Source organism: Echiichthys vipera (assembly GCF_963691815.1).
Source record: "Echiichthys vipera genome assembly, chromosome: 8".
NCBI lineage: Eukaryota > Metazoa > Chordata > Actinopteri > Perciformes > Trachinidae > Echiichthys > Echiichthys vipera.
Window position 1 is genome coordinate 1,297,418 of NC_139833.1, and position 26,022 is coordinate 1,323,439.

At 47.7% G+C, this 26,022-nt stretch overlaps 1 protein-coding gene across 9 annotated transcripts in view; it reads right to left on the reverse strand.

The window, feature by feature from the left end:
- Positions 1-422: 422 nt before the first annotated feature.
- The window catches only part of LOC310950369 (CREB-regulated transcription coactivator 2), a 30,078-nt gene continuing 4,478 nt past the window's right edge, over positions 423-26,022 (reverse strand). The window contains exons 2-17 of one of the 9 annotated variants that reach the window (XR_014593293.1): positions 23,042-23,143; positions 21,587-21,703; positions 21,120-21,181; positions 17,661-17,729; positions 16,175-16,281; positions 14,801-14,827; positions 14,579-14,658; positions 14,256-14,305; positions 13,912-14,177; positions 11,630-12,099; positions 9,984-10,298; positions 9,257-9,478; positions 8,167-8,238; positions 7,119-7,323; positions 2,027-6,167; positions 423-1,516 (exon numbers count right to left, since the gene is read on the reverse strand). Coding sequence is in view for 7 of the 9 variants with exons in the window: in XM_083918121.1 (XP_083774247.1) it covers positions 5,977-6,167; positions 7,119-7,323; positions 8,167-8,238; positions 9,257-9,478; positions 9,984-10,298; positions 11,630-12,099; positions 13,912-14,177; positions 14,256-14,305; positions 14,579-14,658; positions 14,801-14,827; positions 16,175-16,281; positions 17,661-17,729; positions 21,120-21,181; positions 21,587-21,703; positions 23,042-23,143 (2,355 nt within the window). In the remaining 2 variants the exon portion in view is untranslated. Of the gene's footprint in view, positions 6,168-7,118; positions 7,324-8,166; positions 8,239-9,256; positions 9,479-9,983; positions 10,299-11,629; positions 12,100-13,911; positions 14,178-14,255; positions 14,306-14,578; positions 14,659-14,800; positions 14,828-16,174; positions 16,282-17,660; positions 17,730-21,119; positions 21,182-21,586; positions 21,704-23,041; positions 23,144-26,022 lie in introns of all 9 variants that reach the window. The other 8 variants (XR_014593294.1, XM_083918123.1, XM_083918122.1 and 5 more) reach the window with 8 other exon arrangements.

Sequence of the window (26,022 nt, forward strand, 5' to 3'; positions counted from 1 at the left end):
CGTGTGGCCCGGAGGAGGTGGGGATCGAACCGCCAATCTCTCAAATGGAGGACGACCCACTCTTATACTGAGACACAGTCGCCCCATTCATGTACATTTGGCAAAACTGCCCCATCTGTAACTAAAGTAGTTTATTTTTTATGCACATTTAATTATTTATTGATTTAATATCGACTGAAATGGTTTTTAACGGAGGTCAGAAAATCAATTTTAATAAATTAATTTAGTAAATAAAGTCACATCTTTTTCTTCTTCGTGTGTTTTATGAATCATTTTTAAATAAATTAAAATTCTACAATAATTTCTACTTTAAACAAAACAACTTTCTGACTCTTTCTGATGATTGTGACTTTTTAAAAAATAGAAAATACAGATTTTATATCCGGTTAATTCTCCCGATGGGAAACATTCAGATTCAGTCCAAAGGTAAAAAACGTTTTTATGTGAAAACACAGAAACTTCACTTTTGCACTTTTTCTGTTATTTGTGATTTAAAAGTGAAATAAAAAAAGAACAAAACGCATTCGTCACATAAAAGAACAGAAACACATGCTAACGCTAACGCTAACGCTAACCTCACACACTGGTGTTCACAAACTCACTTCAGGCGTCAAACGTCCACAACTTTTCGTTTTTATTACGTCTCTCGTCTTAAATATACGTTATTTTTTATTTTTTTAAAGATATTATCTGAGAAATTATGTACATACAGATTTAAACCACTGCGGATTAAAAAATAAACTTCTTATAGTCAGAATAATATTAATATTTTACCTCTGTTACATAAAAAATAGGTTGCTATGCTTCGGCCCTGGGGGCGGGGCTTAAAACACAGGTGCAGCAAGTGCAGGTAGAGAGGGGCGGGGCTAAGGGCTGTCAATCACAGTGACTGGGGTTAAAGGGCAATCCCGCCAACAGACGGCGTGTTGTCGTTTAAAGCTTGCGTCACGTCGTCGGTGACGGCTGAGAGAGGATTTCAGATTAAAGTTCAGGCACAGGAAGTGACGCCCCTGGATATCCAACGCCTTACCTGGCGGCAGTGACGTACAGGTGCACTCCAGGACGCAGTGACATCACTGTGGGCGCGGTTACAGGTGCAACAAAGAACCAGGGCTGCAGCTGAGAACTGACTTTATCTGTTGTTCGGTCTATAAATGATGTAAACACGCAACGAAAGGACGTCTTCAAAGTTCAAAACCCCAAAATTATTCACTTTTCAGAAGCTGAACCGATAAAATAGAAGCTCATGATGCTAAAAATCTGCAAATACGTTTGATTTTCGATTCCAAAGTTACGATTAAGTTAAATTTTTTGATTTAAACATTTTGAAATTCTGCACCGTGAGCTGTTCCACAACAAGGTGAACCTGAATGCGGCACGGGTTTAAGAGGTGCACCTGAATGCATCAAAGGTTTACGGGGTGCACCTGAATGCACCATGGGTTAAAGAGGTGCACCTGAATGCGTCACGGTATTACGAAGGTAACCTGAACGCAGCATGGGTTTACGAGGTGCACCTGAACACAGCATGGGTTTACAAGGTGCACCTGAATGCACCATGGGTTTACAAGGTGCACCTGAATGCACCATGGGTTTACAAGGTGCACCTGAATGCGGCGTGGGTTTACATGGTGCACCTGAATGCATCTAAGGTTTACGGGGTGCACCTTAATGCAGCATGGGTTTACGAAGGGAACCTGAATGCATCAAAGGTTTAAGAGGTGCACCTGAATGCAGCACGGGTTTACAAGGTGCATGTGAATGTGGCATGGCTTTACAAGGTGCACTTGAATGCAGCATGGGTTTACGAGGTGCACCTGAATGCGGCATGGGTTTACGAGGTGCACCTGAACGCAGCATGAGTTTACGAGTTGCACCTGAATGCGGCATGGGTTTACGAGGTGCACCTGAATGCGACATGGGTTTACGAGGTGCACCTGAATGCACCATGGGTTTACGAGGTGCACCTGAACGCTGCCCAGGTTTTTGAGGTGTACCTGAATGCTGCACGGGTTTACGAAGGGAACCTGAACGCAGCATGGGTTTACGAGGTGCACCTGAATGCATCAAACCCCAGGAAGTGCGCGGGGCTTAAGGTCAATGTGACATAGTGGCCAAACGGTGGAATTACAACTTTCGCGTTTTGTCACGGAGCATGAAAAGACTTCATCGCTGACGCACATCTGTGTTTTCTTCTGTCGTGTCCGACTCTGGCTGCGATCGTGGCGTCTGGAACAGCGGCGCTGCAGGCTCTGCTAAGCTAACGTCGCGCTGTGTCTTTAGCTGCATGCTAGCGGTGGAAAGCTACGCTGTGTCGTTGCGTCGGTTGAGAGAGAATCGAACCTGCTCTCAGCTTTGATTCAGCTGAAACTGAAAAAACTAGTTTCCGTTGATTCTGGATTTAAAATTGAAATCTTGAGACCATGATGATTATTTTTCTGTGACGTCTTTGACAGGATTCTTCTTTTTAGAATATTCTGAAGAGTTTTGGTCCTTTTCAAACAAAAGTGCGTCAGAAAAAAGTGGAAAACTAAAAAGATATTCAGCTAAATATGATTTAAACAAAGAAAAGTCGGACGTCTCCGTGTCTGCGAGGCTGAAAACAGCATGAACGTGACTTTAGTGATGAATCGATTGTCAAAATAGAGTTTTTCAGCTGATTCTTGGATCCGAGCTTCTTCTCTAATGTGACACTTTCCTGTTTCACGTCTTTGTGAACTCGATCATAAAGAGATTATCCTCAGCTGCAGCCCTTTAAAGTTCCCCTGCACGCACAAGCGATTCGCTTTTGGCACTTTCGTGTTTTTGGGGAAACGTGTGTTCGTGTACATTGGTGGAATTGCCCTTTAAGAACCTGAAAGGACGATAAAGCTGAAGCCTGAGGGGCGAATGGAGCGACCGTACTAACGTTTCAACAGGAACAGAGACGCAGAGCTGTGAGCTCAGGGTTCCTGCGCCCACGTCAAGACGCCTCAGCGGGACGGGAACCCGGCTCAGCGTCTGCGTGTGACTCGCTCATCATTGAAATGCATAATCTTCTGTTACAGATGCAGCCAAATATGATTCCAGGCAAGTGCGTCGGATGCATCGTGAGCGATTTCTTCTGTCGGAGGGAATGTGGACGAACGTGGAACCTGAAACACGATGCTGCCGTTTGCGTCTGAGTCTCTGCGACGCCCCGACGTTGGTGAAACGGCCGACTCACGAGAGGGTTTACCTAAAACGTGAGCGCGCCTTTAAGCTTCCTGGAGTTTTGTTTATTTGTTTATTACGTCGTCAGGAGCAGCAGCATGTTTCAGGCTGCAGTGAAATACAGTTTAAACGGTGACACTCGTGTGGCAGGAAGTGATGTAACTGGTTACCTGTGATCAGATAGGACGGTTTTCTCATTTCTCGCGCTGAACGTGGCAAACGCAAGATCGGAGGACGTCACGCAGACAGACGGACCCGTGTGAACGCGGCCTAACAGGGCTCCACAGTTGCCAGGTCAGCACCGGCAACCAATTTGTGAGATTGGCAACGGAGCGGGACAGCGACAGAGAAAAGTCAAACTGTCCCGTCGACATCACAGCGAACTGATTCAACTGAAAAAAGAACCAGAGGAACAAAAAAGAAACACATCCTGTACATTCTTGGGTCTTTTACGTCACATCTTCATCATGGCACTGACGTTTAACTGCATAGTCTCTTAATGAATCACAACAAAAGCCTGTGACCAACCTGGCAACCCTGTTCTAAAGGTGACTGTCGAGCTCTGGCAGCGAACGCATCAGGAAAGACGCTCCAGGATTTCTCCGAGTGTGAAAACTTTAAAACGTAAAAGGCCTTCAGGGTCAAATGTGTCCACCCCGAGAGTTTCAGGCCACGCCCCCTCAAACGGCCGTTAACTCGCCGTGTTTCGTTACAGAAAAAGGCTCCAGAGGGATTTAGAAACTCTGGAGGTGACGGATCGCTCTGGACGGGTTTGGATCTCCGGCGCCAAAGTGAGAAACAGAATATTCTTGATTTAAGGCGGCCCGTGCGATTCACAACCTCAACATGAAAGACAACAGTCCACCTTAAATATTCTAGGCGCCGCAAAAGTGTTTGTAGACAGACAGGCTGTCACCCCGCTGCAGTACGGGTGTGTGTGTGTGTGTGTGTGTGATTTTAACAAGGATCATTTCCTGTGCTGCGTTCTTCTTCTTCTCCACTGGATAAAAGTGTCTCTACTCTACTTCACCGTGTTGTTGTGGCGTCTGTTCGACCACACGTCACGTCCTGCTGAGAGCTGCAGCCAATCAGCAACAACCAACGACCGCTTCACATGCAAATTAGGGGCGTTTCAGTGAGACGGACCCGCCCCATTCTGGGTATTTCACGCTAATGGAAACGCTCCTTAACTGTGATTCTCTTTTCCTTAAACGCTTTTTCTTCAGCTCTATTTGTTCAATAGAAATGTTTTTTTAATCCCAGTGGAGCGAACGCAGCACAGAGGCAGAGCTGAGTTAACCGTATTCTCCGCCCTATAGGAGCACCTGAAAACCGGCACATGTCTCAACAGTGCTCCTTATAATCCGGTGCTCCTTATATATGGACCAATATTGAGCCACAACAGGTCTCCAACTACGGTGAGCAGCCGCCGACTCTATTTTCCCCCGTAGAAGAAGTAACGCGCGGTGCATGTTGAGATATACGACTGCGTGAAGCGTGCCGTTTCATTTCCATGTGTGTGTTTGTGTAAAGAGCCCAAAATGGCTCCTGTTAAGAGACACGCTTACGACGCAGAGTTTACACTCAAGGCCATTAGTCACGCAGTAGAACACGGGAACAGATCAGCAGCCAGAGAGTTGAACATGAACCAATCAATGGTGCCGAAGTGGAGGAAGCAACAAGACGACCTCCCCTGACTGTTGCGTTGACGTTCCCTTTAGCGCAGCTCCATCTAATGGATGCAGAACGTGACCCCAGCCTCCACTGTAGCGTCTTTTCTATGACCTTATAATGTGGTAAATACGGTACTTTAGTATCAGTGTATTTATCGTTAAATCGATATTTTCAGCTACGCCGTCGCCTTTTTCCTTCACGCCGTGCAGCTCTACTGCCGTCGACGCCTCCGCCCGCAGAGAAGAGCTCAGGAGTTTTGAGGAAAGCGTCCGATGTGATCACAGGATAACCGACGGATTTCAATCTGGAGCGACATTATGATCATTTGGCTTCATCCCAAACCTTTAACCTGCTTTTCATTCATCGACTCGACGTTGCTTTGACCCGTTTTGGTCCGAGGAGAATCCCACGACCTCTTTTCAGGCTGTTTTTCTAACGACGCCTGAGAGTCGCGGCGTGAAGCGCCTCTTCACCTCTATGGCTGAGTTCCTGTCAAAGTGGCTGAAGCAGAGAAAGACAAACATGAACGGCGTTGGCTTCTGACTGCTGGTTATTAAAAAAACACAGAATCCAAGCACGCGTCGTCCTCCCTGCGGAGCGATGGCCGACGCCGCTGCTGGGGGGAGCAGAGAACAGTCAGAGAGCTCGGGGAGGGTCTGTTCGTGTCCTGGGTTCAGAATTTCTTTTTGTTGCTGCCGGTTTTTCTGACGTAAAGCCGACGTCAGGTGAGCGGTTTATTCCTGCGTGCTTGCATTAATGCGAGTGCATTTTCATTAGCATGCGGTTAAGACTCGTACAAGCTAATGCCTAAAAAAGAGAAGCGTCTTCTTGACTTCAAGCATTGCGAGAGCGTTTCAGTTAAGTGCCTTTCGACGGGAAACTCCCCCTCCGTCGGTTCGTTCCGACCTCGGACAGAAATCTCTTCCTCACCGAGACTTCAAAAGACTCCTGGAGGTCCCCAAGTTACTTCCAAACCTCGCTCTGCAGACCGTCTGCTAGGTGGGAGTGGTGAGCGGGCGGCGCGGTTCCCGGTCCTCTTCGCTTCCTGTCCGGGCGGCCGTCTCCTTTGCCGATTCCCCGCGGGCTCCTGGAGCGCGGAGAGGCTGCGGGGTCACTTCAGCCGGTCAGAGCGGAAGGAGTCCTCCACGGCCGGGTCGGCGAGCATCAGGTCGCCGTCCAGCATGTCCAGAGCCAGGGGGTCCATCCTCAGCGGGTCGTCCAGGGAGAAGGGATCCATCTCAAAGCCGGGGACGTGGGACAGAGCGCTGGCGATCTCTTTAGACAGACCCGGCGGGGAGTCCCCTGCAGGGGCGGAAGGAGGGCAGACATGTTAGACTTTCAGAATATTCTTCTTCTTCAGTTTTATTTTCCCAGGAATTCACATTTAAAATGAACATAAAGTGGTGTTTAAATGCTAAGCTACACGCTAAAGACTCCCCCTGCTGGACATTAGAGAGAATGCAGCTTTAAGTGGAGTCTCCTCCTGCTGGACATTAGAGAGAATGCAGCTTTAAGTGGAGTCTCCTCCTGCTGGACATTAGAGAGAATGCAGCTTTAAGTGGAGTCTCCTCCTGCTGGACATTAGAGAGACTGCAGCTTTAAGTGGAGTCTCCTCCTGCTGGACATTAGAGAGAATGCAGCTTTAAGTGGAGTCTCCCCCTGCTGGACATTAGAGAGAATGCAGCTTTAAGTGGAGTCTCCTCCTGCTGGACATTAGAGAGAATGCAGCTTTAAGTGGAGTCTCCTCCTGCTGGACATTAGAGAGAATGCAGCTTTAAGTGGAGTCTCCTCCTGCTGGACATTAGAGAGAATGCAGCTTTAAGTGGAGTCTCCTCCTGCTGGACATTAGAGAGAATGCAGCTTTAAGTGGAGTCTCCTCCTGCTGGACATTAGAGAGAATGCAGCTTTAAGTGGAGTCTCCTCCTGCTGGACATTAGAGAGAATGCAGCTTTAAGTGGTGTCTCCTCCTGCTGGACATTAGAGAATGTAGCTTTAAGTGGAGTCTCCTCCTGCTGGACATTAGAGAGAATGCAGCTTTAAGTGGAGTCTCCTCCTGCTGGACATTAGAGAGAATGCAGCTTTAAGTGGAGTCTCCTCCTGCTGGACATTAGAGAGAATGCAGCTTTAAGTGGCCATTAGAGAGAATGCAGCTTTAAGTGCAATCTCCCCCTTTCTGCACTGTAAATGTAAAATAATACCAACCTCTGACGTATTCAACATCAGCCGCTCTCACACACTCTGGTCGATACCCACCGGTGAGGATGATGTTGGGCACGTTGTGTCGTCCGTCCCCGCTGCCGTAGTTCTGGTTCTGGTTGTTGAGGAACTGCTGGTCCCCGGAGTCCTGCAGGTCCAGGTGCCCCTGGGTGTTGGAGGGGAACTGGTTCTTGTCGGTGCCGCTGCCGCTCAGACCGCCGTGGTTCAGAGACAGACAGTCGCCCTGGTTCTCTGCTGTGAACTGAAGCAGAGGACAAATATACTCATGGATGGGTGAATGTTTATGTACTAATTAGGGGCGTGGCCTCTTGAGTGACAGCTAGCCTCTGGCCCTCACTTCTCCTCGGAGGTAAACGTCAGCCAAATGGACGTACGCCCCTCCCCCCAACGTCACATACATGTGGTCAGAGGAAATGAGACGGAGTCAAAGTCTGACAAGATGGAGACTCCTGTAGACGAGGACGACTGGATCAAGTTGAGAGAACGGACATAAGGACGCACTCACGCGTGGCCCAGATGATCCGTGCCGTGCTGTAGCGTGACTGCCCCCCCCCCCCTCTTCCCCGTGGCCCGGGCCCGCCTGCACTCACATCAGCTGAAATGATCTGCGCCTCGGCTCTAACGCTTCTTGCTCATAGACGTCTTCCCACCCTGGAGTTTCTTTGTTGTCCAACTGCTTTTGAATATTTCCATCTGATCAAATCTGCAGTAATGTCACGGAGAGCACGCAGCACCGCCGTCGATGCTCGTGCATGTGCATCCGTGCTTTATTAAAGCTCGCCTCCGTCAGCCGCGCCACGGCACAGTTGTACTCAAACTGCTCAAACAAAATAGACTTCAGCAGTGATTCTTGCTTCGGCGCAGTACGGATGGTAAGTGTGAGTTTGGACATTAGAGACATGACAGGAAATGACACGCAACAACTGAGTGAGCTCAGTGATGTGATGAGCTTTAAAACCGAGAAGAAGTTCCAGTGAGGACACAAGGAAATGCGTCACGACCTGCCGTCTTTACAGCGGACAGTTCAGACGCCGGTGGGTGACATCGTCCTCCCCTCAGCCGCTGTTATGAGAGAGTTCGTTACCTGCTGGTTGGATTTGCCCGTGAGCTGCAGACTCAGATAGGGGTCGTCCAGCAGAGAGTTGAACAAGGCGTCCTGGAAACAACACACACACACACACACACACACACAGACACACACACAGAAGCTGCTGTGAGTAATATGTCGATCAACATGATTTTCCCGCATATAAAGACAAACAAAAAATGTTCAATCTGGCCCCGCCCACCAATGCTGCTCGAGTGAAAGTGAAATTCCGGCCTAAAATCATTCCCTGGTCTTTTTCGGCAGTTACATACATCAAATAGAAATCCTGGCGAGTCGCTAACAGTCATTAGCTCGGGGCAGCACCGTGAAGGCATTCAAAGGTCTTTTTTAACCACTAATGCTGCTGAAAATAACAGCAAACCTCTGCAGCAGCATGAGAAGAGTCCGTACACACACAACAAAGCACCAATGGGCTCCTTCCACTGTAATGGACTTTACTATGAGAGGAGCTGGTACAGGGGCCAGTAGGTAAGTCTATAAAACACTCTTTAATAAACTCTGGCTTCACTAACTACGCTGATGATGCTTTGTTGTGTGTGTAGGGAGGCGGTCGGTGCAGTGGTCGCTGTATTCCTTTAAAGACGGTGGATTTCCTGCGTTTTGACCAAAAGTTAAAAAGTTCCTCCGATAAAGTTTTACACCAACAAAGATGGAGGCGATCGAGGAGAGAAGCATCCTGAGTCAAAATGGCGGCAGCGTTGTAGACGGCGGCGGTCACTGAGACACTAAAGACGTCCCAGAGTGTGGACGGAGAATTCAGCACGTTGGTTTGACAGATGAGACAAAGTGACGACCGACGTCTCTTTCAGTGTTTCAGGACGTCCGTCGGGGCTTCGATGACTCGCTCGCTCCTGATATTCACGGTGCTCGACACTGCCCCCAGGGTTTCAGGTGGTACTGCAGCGTTTGCTCCGTATCTGTACGCATCCATGAGCTTTAAGGATACCGACAGAAATACAGAGGAAACGGACGCAGAGGACGCACAGAAGACTGCGTCTGCGTCCTTGTGCGTCTCTAACGTAGAGCAGAAATGAGCCTTCACTGTCGCGGTGGTGCGGTCACTTACGTTGTAGAGGTCTGTGGCCAGGTTGTGGCTGATCTGTTGCAGCTGAGGGAGGCCGCCGGCTCTGTGCTGCTCCGCCTGCTGCTCCGTCTCCTGTTTGACCCCGTGGCACTGAGAGGAGCTCTGCACGCACTGATCCATCGGCCTCTCGTTCTTTATCAGCTGCGAGTTCGCCGTGTTCACCTGCTGCCCCATCTGCGGCGGACGCTGCTGCTGCTGCTGCTGCTGCAGAGAAACACACCAGGGAAGATCAATCTGAGCGTCTTTAATCATCTTTATCTTTTCACATTAATAAATTCAGGGTTCCTGCGACTTTTCTAAGGTCAAATTCAAGCACTTTTCATCATTTACAGTCTTTTCCAGCACCTTCCAGCTGCGGTAAACTCCATATTTGTATCCAGAACAATCCTCAGTATTCAGTTATTCTTGTTCATCACATTAAATTAGGTGTTTTTGTTCTTTAAACAACAACAACATGATGTTTGGAGACGACTCTCTACAGAAGGACGACGAATGAAAGGAAACAAACTCCACAGAAACACAATCACAACTATTCTGATCATCTGAGAATCAGGGAGATTTCAGGAGAAAATGTTGTTTTCAGTCTTAAATATGATCTAAGTTATATCAGACATGATGTAATCATAGAACACAACAATTAAAACACTTGGCAAACACCAAAACTCAAGTGTTTCCTAGGATTTCCAGAGCGCTGTACATTAATACTTACTGATCCAAAGTGCTGCTGCATGTGCTGGTTGTGTGAGTTGCGGAGGTTCTGCAGGTGGAGCTGCTGCTGCTGCTGCTGCTGCTGCTGCTGCTGCTGCTGCTGCTGCTGCTGCTGCGCGTTGGGCCGCGGCTGCTGGAGGCGGTGCATCTGTTGGTGGTGGTGCTGGCTCATGGGAGAAGGTTGCTGGCCGGACTGGGGGCCCTGCAGACCGGGGAGAGGCTGGTGGGAGCCTGGCTGGTGCTGGTGGGACTGGCTGAGCGGGTACGGAGGAAGCCTCTGATCCAGAGGCAGTCTGCTGGTGTCCAGAGGGACGCCCTGTGGGGGGGGAGGGGGAGGGTGTTAGCACCTTTGCTCAGCTGTATACCAGAGATCAGGCGTCCCACTCTTTAAGGGCGCGCTCTCACTGTGCCTCCGTCCCGTGCCCCAGCACGTTCCACAGCTAAAGTCTGGTTCCTTTGACCAGTGTGAGTGCAACCGTACCACGTCTAGGAGCGGCACGCTTTCCGTCCAAGGCCCGTCTGAGAGAGGTGGGCTTTAGTAAAGCACGTTTGCACGTGTACGAGCACGAGCGTGCGCACGTGTACGAGCACGAGGCCTACGGCGGTTCTGAGGTCATTTCCTGTGCGCCTGTTGGGACGTAGAAAAAAGAAGGAGGGACCATGCGCGGACATTTCAAACAATGGCGGTGAAAGGTTCACGTTGGTGTGATGCGGAGGTGGAGTGTTTACTGCAGATTTGGTCGATGAAAAGATTCAAAAACAGTCGACAAGACGCACAAAAACTCCGAGGTCTACGGAAAGATCTGGAAACAAAGCCACGCATCGCCATGACGTCATCAATGCGTGTGACGTGTTACGGCGTGATGACGTATAGGCAGCAAGAAGCATTCTCCGAGGCCCAGGTAGTGCGAGTACAAACGGGCCTGGAGGGGGGACAAGGACCCTAAAGCACGGGGCACGGGACGGAGGCACAGTGGGAGGGCGCCCTTAGAGCTTGTAACCAGGGGATGGATTGTTAATTAAATTAATTAACTAACAAGCTAATAATCATTTCCAATGTCTGTAAACTTTTATACCATAACGTGTAATTTATGGTTCTGCTCTATGCTAATATTATTATTTGTTTTTTTTATTTTGACTTTTGCTGTTAAAGAACTTTGTAAACTGCTGTTTTAAAGGTGCTATACAAATACAGTTTAATTATGATTATTAATAAGAAGAAATTATTCTCCAGGACTTTTCCAGGAGAGCTGATACAAACGCACCTAATGCAAGAACAACTTTCTCAAAGGTTCCTGCTGGTTTTCGGTCAAATTAAAGCACTTTTCTTGCTCTTTCATGGTCAGTTTCAGGGTTTTCCAGCCCCTTAAAGCTGTGCTCACATATTTCTACTGATACATACAAACTGAAAATTATTGTTTCACTTTCACTTTTAATCAGGTTCAATAAAAGTTTGTATTTTTGGTATTTTGCGTGTTTCGAAACACCAGAAGGAGAAGTTACATTTCTGCTTTAGAGCTTTCTGTTGTGAAAGAAATGCAGAAACACTTTCAAGCACTTTTCAAACCTTGAAAACAACAATAACGTTCAAGCACTTTCAAGGATTTCAAGCACCTCTGAACTCTGTAAGGCCCATGGAGCTGTTACCTGTGTGATGGAGGACAGGGTGGGGGAGATGGTGGGGGAGAACTGTTTGGAGTGATGCCTCCGTGACTCCCCTCCCATGGGCAGGATGAGCGGGGAGAGCTGCGCCCGTCTCCGCGGTGACGTGCTGAGCGACGGCTGGCCCTGTCCGCTGAGCAGCGGCGAGTAGGAGGAGGAGCAGGAGCTGGAGCCGCCCACGCCGCTGCTGTAGCCGGGGTTACCGCTGGACACCGACTGCAGGGAGGAGTTACTGAGGGAGGAGTGCAGCGATTGGCTGCTGAGGGAGGACGGCAGGGAGGGGGAGGAGCTGAGGGACGACTGCAGCGAGGGGTTGCTGAGCGACGAGTGCAGGGAGGCGGAGCTCAGTGAGTTGGAGAAGGAGTGGCTGCTGAGGGACGACTGGATGTTGGGGTTGCTTAGCGATGACTGCAGGGAGGGGTTACTGAGCGTGCTCTGTAGAGACGCCAGGAGACCTGAGGAGGCAAAACAAAACACAATGAGCCCGACAGGACTCTGGGAAATCCACAGAGACACCAAAGAAGAAGAAAAAAAGACCCAGAATACAGGAAACAATCCCCAAAACAGTTTTGGATCCATTCAAACTAATCGATCCATCGAGTCGTGACGGAACGCCCTTTCAAAATAAGATTTACGGCCACAGCCTTGTATTTCTCCAACGCTGCAGTAGCGCGTTGCTCGTTGTTTGAACAGATCTGAGTCTTTAAAAAACATCCTAACTGTCATTTGACCTCTTTGTTCTGGATGAAAGAGTCAAACCGACCACAGAGCTGATCCTGATCGTTCACATGTTCGGCAGTTGTTTCTGTTTTGTTTCAAAGGAGCGTTTGGACGCGGAAATCTTATTTTGAAAGGGTGTTACGTCAGATGGATCCAGACTCAGGTTTGAGAGAGTCGGCTGCAGCCTGATGAGGTGGAGCTGACAGCAGCTTCCTGCCTGTGGTCGGTTGCAGTCACCTCACAAACGATGAAACGCGGCTACATTTTCCGACTGCAGCCTCTCTCTTCTCTCTCTGAGGCTAAATTTAGAGCATGGCCACGCCGTGCATCCCCCTCCGTCTCACCTCACCCACATACTTCCTCTGCTAACCTTCACATTAGTCACTCGGCTGAGACTTTGATCTAGACTCTTTTTTTACAGCTCCAGAGCAGCAGGCTGACTCCAGGCTGCTCCAGGACACTTCAGCAGGACCAAGAAGAACTGAACCTCCGATTCCTCAGAAACACAGAGACGTTGGCCCTCTAAGAACATTCTAAACAGTCAACACCAACTAAAGTACCCAACTGAATACCTAAGCACTTCCGTATTTGTACCCTAACCTGAAGGGGGGGGATTCACTGAGCTGCGTGTTCCTCTGGGTGATTTCAGTTCATCCGGACACGACGGCGTTTTGTTTTTGCTGCTGTAGCCTCGTCTGCTGGGGGATGATGCTGTTCCTGATCCTCTGAGCTTCTCTCCTCTCTGTCTGTATCATTCATGTCTCATCAGTGCATGTTACTAATTCACTTCTTCCCCGGAGTTGTTTGTGCTTTGTCGTCTCGCAGGTCTCTGCTGATGGTGGTGGTGCCTGCTGCAGTGGTCCTGCATGACGCTTCCTGCTGCTATTATCACTGTTACTCATATAAACTATCATTAGTCTAATAAATTATAACATTTATAGCCATAAAAACATCATCAGTAATAAATCTCACTATATCACAGCTGTTATTACCACTACTGCCATGACATATTAGTCATATTCATATTACTATAAATGTCATTATAGTTACTGTTACTCTTTGGCTGTTTGCATCTCTGGGACTGTCTCTCTGTCCATCTGTCTGTCTTTTCTCTCTCCTTTTCTTCCTCTCCATCCGGTGCAGACAGATGTCCGTCCTCCACAGAGCTGCGTCTGCTCCACGTTTATTATGTCTTTCATTAAAGAAAGTGTGACTTGTTGTTGCTCATGGAGAAATTGTTGGGTCTAAGTAAACCCTAACTAAGTCAGAGAGTGTGGTCTATACCTACTATGTATGTCTAACGTCCAGGGATAACAGCAGGAACAAAGCTGCAATAGTTGTTTTTTGGGTTGATGAGACACAAGTGTTGTCGATGCACAAGCGCCACGAAACACAAACGATCCAAACTCAAGCAAACTTCACCTCGCGTTCAGTCTGAAAACGCCATAACAGTGAAATGCCTGAACACTGCAAACGGAAATGTCGTTAATTGTCTCGATCGACTTAAATTGAATCGATGTGTTTCCGCGCCCCTCGTCTTAGTGTACCTGGTGTGTGGTGGTGGAAGGCGCTGTTGCCTCCCTGTGCGTTGGCGGCGTTGATTCCCAGCTGAGTGAGGGTGGAGGCCAGGTTCCCCGTGCTGCTCCCCCCGCTCAGAGAGGATCCTGGGTAGCCGGGCTCGTCTTGGTCCAGCGGCGTGGGCAGGGGTGAGGGGAAGTGGAGGCTGGACAGGTCGGGCAGCGAGCCGCCGGTGTTGAGGACCGCCGGGACCCCGTGAGCCGGCGTGGACGGCTGCTCCGGGGACGTAAAGATACTGAGAGGAAACAGAGGGGGTCAAGATTTTCCTGGGCGAGAAATGTGTGTGTGTGTGTGTGTGTTCACTTAGACGTACTTGATGCCAGGGACTTCACAGGACTTGGGTCGTGACGACAACAGCGGTAACTGGAGAGAGAGAAACATAAATCATCAGTAGCTGCTTCACATGGAGACACTAACCATCGAAAGCATAACTCACACTGAGCAATAAAAGGCTACAAGTTACACTTAAAAATGATCCTTTTAGTTTCTGTATTTAAGTTTAAGGTTTTGATTTAAAGGTTTCTACAGAATTACACGGAGAACTCAGGTTTAAAAACACAGAAATTCCCTTTTTTTTTTAGTAAAGATACTAGAAAGAAGAATACAAACATAAACATCTTTTTCTAAAGCATCTACCTTCTTGGTGTCCCAGGGTTTGAGCAGTTTCCCCTCATCCAACACATTCTCTTCGATCGGAGGCACCGGGTACGGAAACACTGAAGGACAAAACAGTGAAGTGTGCAAATATGTTCAAACTGCTCCGTATGAGTCCCAGGGATTTAATCTTTAAACTGTCTGTGTGTGTGTGAGTGTGTGTGTGTGTGTGTGTGTGTGTGTGTGTGTGTGTGTGTAACTCACTTCTTCTGCTCTCTCCATCGCTCTGACCTGCAGGATCACACACACACACACACACACACACACACAGACACACACACACACAGACACACACACACACACAACAGGTTTTACTGAGTTGGAAATATCAGCTTCAGTTCATATTCAGGACGTCGTGATTTTAAACTCTTTTAAACGCTTTTGTCCGGTGAGACGTTCGGTCTCAGGTCAGACCACAGAACGGGTCGACACATCACGTCTTAAATAATGAATGAACTCTAATAATCTCGTCTGACTGAGAAATCACAGCGTTTTCACTTCTGTCATCAGGAGGCCGCAGGATCGATGACGACGAAAAGCTTTATTTTAATTAGTAATTTAAAGTGTAAGTCCGGCTTAAATAGACCCCGTGGTCTTTATCGGCGTGAAAATCCACCAAACAAGTCATGGAGATGTTTTTTTTGGTTGATAAAACATGTAGAGAGAATTCCCGGAGAGATGCTAACAGCCAGACGTGGCTAACAGTGATTAGCTCGGGACGGTGAATGCATCCAAAACGTCTATTTTAACCACTAAGGTCGCCCTCCCACTGTGCCTCCGTCCCGTGCCCAAACAGGTTTCACGGCTAAAGTCTGGTTCCTTTGACCAGTGTGAGTGCAACCGTACCACGTCTAGGAGCGGCACGCTTGCCGTCCACGGCCCGTTTGGGAGAGGTGGGCTTTAGTAAAGCACGTTTGCACGTGTACGAGCACGAGCGTGCGCACGTGTACGAGCACGAGGCCTACGGCGGTTCTGAGGTCATTTCCTGTGCGCCTGTTGGGACGTAGAAAAAAGAAGGAGGGACCATGCGCGGACATTTCAAACAATGGCGGTGAAAGGTTCACGTTGGTGTGATGCGGAGGTGGAGTGTTTACTGCAGATTTGGTCGATGAAAAGATTCAAAAACAGTCGACAAGACGCACAAAAACTCCGAGGTCTACGGAAAGATCTGGAAACAAAGCCACGCATCGCCATGACGTCATCAATGCGTGTGACGTGTTACGGCGTGATGACGTATAGGCAGCAAGAAGCATTCTCCGAGGCCCAGGTAGTGTGAGTACAAACGGGCCTGGAGGGGGGGACAAGGACCCTAAAGCACGGGGCACGGGACGGAGGCACAGTGGACTGCGCCCTGAGTGGTTAAAAAAGACGTTTGGGATGCGTTCACCGCCACCATTGGTCAGTTTACTCCGGACTTACACTTTAATGCTTTAAATATGGGGTTCAATGGACAGACAAATGGCGTGGAGGAAGAAGTTAAATTCCCCGTCCAGTTTCTCTAAACGTGTAAAATTGAGCAACGTGCAGATTATGAAGCAGCTCGTGTGTTGAATGTTTTTGTGGAGGAGTGCTGCTCACAGGTGCGTCTGTTGTTCTGGGGGGTGAGGGTGGGTCCTCCTGTGGTGAAGGGGTCTCCCGTGGGAGGGTTCATCACGCTGGTGTGGAGGGCCGAGTCAGAGTTCGTCCTGAGGGGCGAGAGACACTCTGTGTTAAGGGATGCAAGGAGAGAGAGAGAGAGAGAGAGAGAGAGAGAGAGAGAGAGAGAGAGAGAGAGAGAGAAACAAAAGAGCTTTCCAAGGAGTTGAAGGTCAGGCGAGTCTTCAGTCTCAAACACAGCGTGATATCAAAGTAAAACAACCAGAGCAGCATTTTCAAAATAAAAGCCAACCTGCACACAAGAACACCCCAGTCAGTCTTTATTTATCATTTAACCTCTAAGTTCAGACCGATACACACTGAAAGCAACTTCTATTCTAATGTTGAAGCATTGACCGAGCAACCAGCTTTAAGTGGAGTCTCCCCCTGCTGGCCATTAGAGAGAATGCAGCTTTAAGTGGAGTCTCCTCCTGCTGGACATTAGAGAGAATGCAGCTTTAAGTGGAGTCTCCTCCTGCTGGCCATTAGAGAGAATGCAGCTTTAAGTGGAGTCTCCTCCTGCTGGACATTAGAGAGAATGCAGCTTTAAGTGGAGTCTCCTCCTGCTGGACATTAGAGAGAATGCAGCTTTAAGTGGAGTCTCCTCCTGCTGGACATTAGAGAGAATGCAGCTTTAAGTGGAGTCTCCTCCTGCTGGACATTAGAGAGAATGCAGCTTTAAGTGGAGTCTCCTCCTGCTGGACATTAGAGAGAATGCAGCTTTAAGTGGAGTCTCCTCCTGCTGGACATTAGAGAGAATGCAGCTTTAAGTGGAGTCTCCCCCTGCTGGACATTAGAGAGAATGCAGCTTTAAGTGGAGTCTCCTCCTGCTGGACATTAGAGAGAATGCAGCTTTAAGTGGAGTCTCCTCCTGCTGGACATTAGAGAGAATGCAGCTTTAAGTGGAGTCTCCTCCTGCTGGACATTAGAGAGAATGCAGCTTTAAGTGGAGTCTCCTCCTGCTGGACATTAGAGAGAATGCAGCTTTAAGTGGAGTCTCCTCCTGCTGGACATTAGAGAGAATGCAGCTTTAATGCACTCCACCATTGACGTCCATTTTATTTTGTACAATCTGTGGAAACGAGCCAATCAGAGACCTGCCTGTGTACTTTCAGTGTGTCCTGGTCTGCAGATGTACTTCAGTAACTCAGGTAACGCTGATAAAAGAACGATGAAGGTGAAAAAGGAGACATGAGAGAATAAAATCAGACGAGTGAGGAAGAGTTCAGACGACAGAAGGATGTTTGACGGGTTTAAAAGGCAGAAAAGCTTCAGTCTCTTAATCACGTCGGCCAGAGAAAGACCGAGTTCAACAGGACACATTTCTATTCTGTGCAACCACTTCCCGCTCCCAAGGTGGGAGCAGCAGAAGGAAGGAAAGGGAGGAAGTGAAGGGAGGAAGAGGAGGAGGAGGACGAGGAGGATTCACCTGTTGAGTGCAGTGGTGGGGAGACGGAACAACTGGCTTTTATCCCCGGGGAATGGTCCGGACCAATTCCTTTTCATGATCGACAAGAACAAAAAGGTTATTTTCCTCCACCGAGCGGAAACAATCGGAAAAAGAGGGAGAAACGGGGAAGAAGGAGGAGAAGAAGAACTTTTGGGGCGAAGGAGAAAAGTGGAGGCAGCAAGCGAAGGACAGAGGGAGGCTGGCGTTTGAACCTGACGCTCATGTTTCTCTGTGTGCACGTGTTCAGACCCGTGTTACAGAAGCTTCCTAAAGGCTCGGTTCTGCTCCACTCCGCGGGTAAATACAGACGTACGTTCTCATCGTCCGTCTCATGCTTTCACGCGTCCTTTACGTTGGAACGGATGTTGGGCAAAACATCCTCTAGGGGGCGTTGCAAAGTTAAAGTCTTTCAACTTCAAGCCGCACACGCGATGAGGCGATGGACGGTTCTCTGGCGCCTGGTCGCAGGTTTGCTCATCAACACAAGCTGTAAAAACGGCTTCGGACGCCTCGAATATCCTGAATTAGTCTATAAATGATCAAACAGTGGGACTGGTTTAGTTCAAGGCGGGGCGGGACGCTCCTGTGGACGCTCCTGGGGACGCTCCTGTGGACACTCCTGTGGACGCTCCTGTGGACGCTCCTGTGGACGCTCCTGTGGATGCTCCTGTGGCCCAGGAGGTTCTTGTGGACGCTCTTGTGGACGCTCCTGTGGATGCTCCTGTGGATGCTCCTGTGGATGCTCCTGTGGCCCAGGAGGTTCTTGTGGACGTTTGTGTGGACACTCTTGAGGCCCGGGTTGCTCTTGTGGCCTGGGATGCTCCTGAGGCCCGGGGTGCCCCTATCGACGCTCTTGTAGACCAGGAGGTTCTTGTGGAAGCTCTTGAGGCCCGGGTTGCTCCTGCGGACGCTCTTGAGGCCCGGGTTGCTCCTGCGGACGCTCCTGCGGACGCTCCTGCGGACGCTCCTGCGGACGCTCTTGAGGCCCGGGTTGCTCCTGTTGGCGCTCCTGTGGACGCTCCTGTGGCCCAGGATGTCCTTGTGGACGCTTGTGTGGACGCTCTTGAGGCCCGGGTTGCTCTTGTGGACGCTCTTGTGGCCTGGGATGCTCCTGAGGCCCGGGGTGCCCCTATCGACGCTCTTGTGGACGCTCTTGTTGCCCAGGAGGTCCTTGTGGATGCTCCTGTGGACGCTCCTGTAGACCAGGAGGTTCTTGTGAACGCTCTTGTGGACCAGGAGGTTCTTGTGAACGCTCTTGTGGACCAGGAGGTTCTTGTGAACGCTCTTGTGGACCAGGAGGTTCTTGTGAACGCTCTTGTGGACCAGGAGGTTCTTGTGAACGCTCTTGTGGACCAGGAGGTTTTGGGACGTTCTTGTGGACGCTGGTGAGGCCCAGATGTTCGTAAGGTTCAGGATGACGCTCGTGAGTGTCGGGACGCTGGTGTGGCGTTGTGTTCAAGTGCTACCTTTTGGATGCGACACAGTCGACCTCGGTTGCTGCTACTTCCTTGATGTCGAGTCGCTGTGTCACGACTTTAACACACTGTTGGGTTTAAATCTATAATTGTAACTTTAATCTGGTCTAAACGCGACAGAAGAAAACTTCCAACAGTTCAAATCTCTGCTAAAGAAACACAAACTCTGCTTCTCTTAAAAATCCGTCTGAGCCTCGGGGAACAAAGTGTGACTCGACAAAGTGCAGATGGGATCCTTCAAACTTCCAAACATCTGAAACTCGCTCCAACAGCTGAACCGCATTCACTCGTCAGACTTTAGGGAGCGACTGGAGGACATTTGCCAGTCTGTGTGTGTGTGTGTGTGTGTGTGTGTGTGTGTGTGTGTGTGTGTGTGTGTGTGTGTGTGTGTGTGTGTGTGTGTGTGTGTGTTCTGATGAGCGGTGGACCGAGGCCAGTCTCTCTCTGAAGGGTCATTGTTAGAAGTGAAACCAGAGGGCGGGTGGAGCACGACAGAAGAAGCCAGAAAGAAAAACAAAGGAGCAAAGTTTCCCAGAGACGAATAAAGAGAAAAGAACGAAGAGCTCTTCAGAAGCTGCTCGGGTTTGAGAGACGGCGGCTAAAATCCACTTCCTGTTAGTGGTCTAAAGGTTAGTGCAGCTGCAGGAGGAGGATTGTGATTCAGAGACGACAAGAGAGAGAAAGCAGCTGAGGTGGAGGGTCAATGCCTTGCTCAAGGACACTCCAGCAGGAGGACGGGGGGGGGGGGCGGAGTTCAGCTGAAGGACACTCGTTAAAACACGTCCTGGTTAAATTTAGATGTTAGGACTCAAAACACAAAACACAGGGTTTCTGCAGGTTACACTAAGTCACGTTTAAGACACAATAGAAGAAATTAAACTACCTGGAAATTAATTTTATATTTATTTTAAAGAAATGTAAAAAAAATATTTAAAAGATTTAATAAATAAATGTAAAAAATAAATTAAAATGTTTGCATTAAGAGTTATTTTAAATGATCTAAAGAAATAAAATAAATTATAGAAATACATGTAAAGTTGTATGCATTATTATTTAATAATATAAAGAAATCAAATAAATCAATATTAAAAAATAAATGTAAAAAATGTACGCATTAATAATTATTTAATAGATGTAAAATATTTAATAAATAAATGTAATAAATAAATTAACAATTAAATAATTTATTAATAGTTTAAATTAAATGGTCTAAAGAAATAAAATCAATTATACAATTAAATAAAAAAATGTGTGCATTATGAATTAATAGATGTAAAGAAATAAATCTATTAACTATTATTAATTATTAAGTACATGTAAATAATGTAATTTAAAAAATGTAAGCATTAATAATTATATATATGTTAAAATAAACAATGTAGAAAGTATAATTAAAAGAAATGTTTGCATTAATAATTAGAAATAAATCAATTATAAATATAAAATAATGATGCATAAATTATTTTATAGATTAAATAAATAAGAAACTTGACTTTAACTGTAACGTGAAGTCAGATTCACTCATGAGGAGATTTACGAGATTCACACTTTTCCCTAAAACTAAATATTCACCATATTTAACTAACTGCAGATGTTTTAAATCCTGATCTGCAGTAAAAACAGTTATTGTCCCGTCCCCACAACCCTTTAGTATTCAGAGTGTTTTAAGTTCTCTCATGTCTGCTCGTGTTCAGACGAGCTTTTAGTTCCTGATGGATCTTTATGTTGTTGTTGTTGTTTTGTTGTTGTGTTGTTGTTGTTGTTTTGCAGAACCTGCAGAAACCCCTGAAATGTTTTTGTCCTCACTTTTTCATCAAGTCGTGATGTTTTTTGCCCCGTCCGACGCGTCAGAGGCTCCAGAAAAGCTTTATTTAAAGCAGAGGAGACTAAATAACAGCCCCGTCGCCATGGAGACAGACAGGAAGAGGGGGGGGGGGGGGGGGGGGGGGGTATGAGACCGTACCTTCTCCAGCTGGGGTCGGGAGGTGGGGACAGGTAGGCGGAGTTGTACGGCGAGCTGTCCATCTGAGGAGAGGCGCGGTTAAGGAAAGGACACTTTCACTTTCTGCTTCAGCTTCGTGTGAGCGGCTGCGGTCGCTGCTTTCGCTGTGAGCGAACTTCTCCTTTCCTGCGTCTGCGCTTCCTTCAGAGTTCTACGGAAACACAAATGTGTCGCGAACAAAGCAGAAGCGTCTCCACGTCTCCTCCTGAGAAAACGCAGCGACCTGAAGAGTTTCCTGCACGAATGCACTCCTGCTAAAAGGATTCATTCATCATTATTATCTTTTACTTTTCTTTTTACAGATCTGTGTCTTAGAACGACAGCCCCTCATAAATATTGATATTTGATGCTTTTAAAGACGCGTCAGAGAGAAAATAAATCATTTTCAAACACGCTGCAGGTTCAGATGCAGAGCGACTGAAGGATACTTGTCGGTTGCGGTACGGTCGGACCGGTGAGATGAAACGGCGATCCCTCTGGACTCGCTCCACCAGACCGTGATGTCGAGTGGAGCGGTTCGACTCCAGAGCGGAGGGGAAGGAGCCCTGAGAGAGAGGGGGGGGGAGAGAGAGAGAGAGAGAGAGAGAGAGAGAGAGAGAGAGGGAGAGACAGAGACAGAGGGGGAGACAGAGGGAGAGGGAGGGAGAGCGACGATGGAGAGGGAGAGAGCGAGAAAGAGGGGGGGGGAGACACACACACAGAGAGGGAGAGACAGAGAGAGAGACATTAGTCACCTCTGTTCACAGATTCAACATTTCACATGTTTCCTGATTTTGCAATCACAAATTTCTTGGAAAATCAAAACCTGGAAGAAGAAACACGAAACAAACTCCTCCAGACTCCAGGTGGAAAAAACCTCCCGTCACCTGCTGCCAGAGTCATTTCATCTTAGTCTGACCTCGTACACGGGAGGAGGAAGAGGAGGCAGATGGATCAAGATTAGACTGAGGAAAACTTCCATTAAGGACTGAGGTTCTGCGGAGCTGATGGGAAACACTGATGACTCACCGAGCGTTCACACCAAAAGCGATGGAGGCGGTAAATTCGCCCGGAACGTGAGTTACGCGTCGCTTGCTCATAACTGTCACATTTTTGATCATCGCTTCATGGCATCAATCACAGGTAGCAGCTGAGGCGGCTAGCTAACTGAAGCTAACCGCCGGCTCAGCCTACTCTGCTGTTGTGCTAAATGGAGTTGATGCTAATGCTAACAGGGATCTGATGCTTCTAAAAGAACAGATATTAGTTCTCAGATGAAGTGTCATCTCATCTCATCTTCAGCCTCTGATCCTGGATCAGGTCTCAGGGGCAGCAGCTCCAGCAGGGGACCCCAAACTTCCCTTTCCCGGGCCACATTAACCAGCTCTAACTGGGGGATCCTGAGGCGTTCCCAGGCCAGTGTGGAGATCTAATCCCTCCACCTGGTCCTGGGTCTTCCCCGAGGCCTCCTCCCAGCTGGACGTGCCTGGAACACCTCCCTAGGGAGGCGCCCAGGGTTCATCCAGACCAGATGATCCTGAACCACCTCAACTGGCTCCTTTCAACACAAAGGAGCAGCGGCTCTTAAAAAAGCTGTGTGTTGCAGTGACATCAGTGATTTAACCTCTGTAGCTCTACAGGTGCTGCCCGGTCTCTGGTAGATCAGACCGGGACACGATTCACTCTGCACTGACCCCCGTCTTTCTTCTTCTTCTTCTTCTGGATTTCGGGCAGAATAGACGCCTAAAGGCACTAAGGCCACCGTACTGAAGTTCTGTCATTGAGACTTCTCTAGTTATAACAGTGGTTGTAATTGTAGTCATATCACAGTGGTTGCATAGCAGCAGTCACAGCACTAGTTGCAGTGGTAGCACAGAGGACAGAGCGCGGCGGCCATCACGTACCTGGAAGTCCTGAGGGCTCCTGCCGATCTGGTTGACGTTTGGCAGCGAGCCGCCATAGTACGGACCCTGACTCCTGGCGAGACGGAGCTTCTGGGCCTGAAGCTGAAGGAGACGAAGACGACAGGGAGAACGGACATTAACAGACAGAAGAGAAGAACAGAGTGAAGCACTTCTTTAACCAGATATACGGAGAAAATCATCAGCAAGAACTGGTGATCAGGAGAGGAAAAGTACATTTAGAGCACACTCGGAGAATGCTTCTTGCTGCCTATACGTCATCACGCCGTAACACGTCACGCGCATTGATGACGTCATGGCGATGCGTGGCTTTGTTTCCAGATCTTTCCGTAGACCTCGGAGTTTTTGTGCGTCTTGTCGACTGTTTTTGAATCTTTTCATCGACCAAATCTGCAGTAAACACTCCACCTCCGCATCACACCAACGTGAACCTTTCACCGCCATTGTTTGAAATGTCCGCGCATGGTCCCTCCTTCTTTTTTCTACGTCCCAACAGGCGCACAGGAAATGACCTCAGAACCGCCGTAGGCCTCGTGCTCGTACATGTGCGCACGCTCGTGCTCGTACACGTGCAAACGTGCTTTACTAAAGCCCACCTCTCCCAAACGGGCCGTGGACGACAAGCGTGCCGCTCCTAGACGTGGTACGGTTGCACTCACACTGGTCAAAGGAACCAGACTTTAGCCGTGACACGTGCTGGGGCACGGCACGGAGGCACAGTGGGAGTGCGCCTGTACTCAGGTACTGTTACCAGAATCTGTTCTTAATTTAATGTTAATTCGACTCCTATTGTACTTTTGACTGCACTACATTCATCACAGCCGGCCTCAGATTGGTGCTGGTGCGTTCACTTCCAGCTCTTCAGGTTTGAGCCACGGGTGGAAAAGACGCCGCAGAGGGTTAGAAAGTGAACCAACTTCCCCGCTGACCTTTGACCTTTAACCTCCTGTCACAACACGTGACGTGAGCGCCTCTCTCTCTGTCGTCTGACCGCACGAACACAAACGGTCCGTGACGGCCGTTCACTTCAGGTTGCTTTATTTTAGGAGGATTCAATGATTGAGCTTTGATTTTGTTTATATTTCACTTCTGTAAATATTAAATTCTGTACATTTAAATATCTAGATCTTTCTTATATATGTTTAATATTTGTTGTTTTTATATCTGCAGTTCTGTAACAAACATATTAAAGTATTAAAGTATTTCTGATCGTGATTGAAAACATAATTGAAGATGTTTAAAGGTGGAAAAGATTTATAGACATTAAAGGTTGGTGTAAAGTTTGTAACAGTGACTATATCTGTCTTATTATTATTATTATTATTATTATTATTGTTTTATTTCTGTCCTCATCAGTCGGATTATTCTCAGACCACTGAGTCTGTTGTTCATGATGTTTTAATTGTGCAGTATTTGTTTGTTTCTCTGGACACTGGGTTCATTATCGGTGGTTACTCATGTGTGTGTCGTTTGTTCTTGTTTTTATTTATGAAACAAAACAATAAAAAGAACGTTTGTTAACTGGAATCCCCTTCGAAAGAGTGAATAATGGGCTGAAATGAAAGAAAACGAGAGAAAATGTTGAGTTTTAAACATAGAAATATAAATATTACAGCGTGTAGACAGGAACACACACACGGAGACACACACACGGAGACACACACACGGAGACACACACACGGACACACACACACACACACACACACACACACACACACACACACACACACACACACACACACACACACACACACACACACACACACACACACACACACACACACACACACACACACACACACACACACACACACACACACACACACACACACACACACACACACACACACACACACACACACACACACACACTCCTTTAATCTCTCGTGTCCTTGGATCTGTGCAAAAACACACTTTCCTCTAAAACCTGAGCTTTGAAAGCGTCAGCGAGCAGAACCGACTCTTCATGAACTCAAATGATCAGCTTTGTTTCACAGCGGTGTGTGAACAGAACAGCCGTCGCGTGAACGTAACAGCCGCCGTGTGTTGGAACGCTGTTGCCAATTATTGTCCGCAGAGAGAATCATTCCCAGAGGAAAGTGTTGGATGAGTGAAGAGGCTGTAATCATTCTCCTCAAGGACAGAAAAACACTCTGGACGCCGGAGCACGAGGGACTCAGACGACCTGAGACGGGTCACAGGAGCCGGGTCACTTCTACGCTATTCAACACATTCGTTCACATTCACACAAAATAGATGCAAAACCAGCACAAAAAGATGCAAAATGACTAAAAATAGATGCAAAACCACCACAGAAAGATGCAAAATGACTAAAAATAGATGCAAAACCACCACAAAAAGATGCAAAATGACTAAAAATAGATGCAAAACCACCGCAAAAAGATGCAAAATGACTAAAAATAGATGCAAAACCAGCACAAAAAGATGCAAAATGACTAAAAATAGATGCAAAACCAGCACAAAAAGATGCAAAATGACTAAAAATAGATGCAAAACCACCACAGAAAGATGCAAAATGACTAAAAATAGATGCAAAACCAGCACAAAAAGATGCAAAATGACTAAAAATAGATGCAAAACCACCGCAAAAAGATGCAAAATGACTAAAAATAGATGCAAAACCACCACAAAAAGATGCAAAATGACTAAAAATAGATGCAAAACCAGCACAAAAAGATGCTAAATGACTAAAAATAGATGCAAAACCAGCACAAAAAAGATGCAAAATGACTAAAAATAGATGCAAAACCAGCACAAAAAGATGCAAAATGACTAAAAATAGATGCAAAACCACCGCAAAAAGATGCAAAATGACTAAAAATAGATGCAAAACCACCACAAAAAGGCTGTATTTATTGGGACTGTGTCTAACATCAGTTTAAATCAGAAACAGCTGCTCTTCTCTCCTGGAGACACGGGACTCCCACTCCCCTTTAACTAGC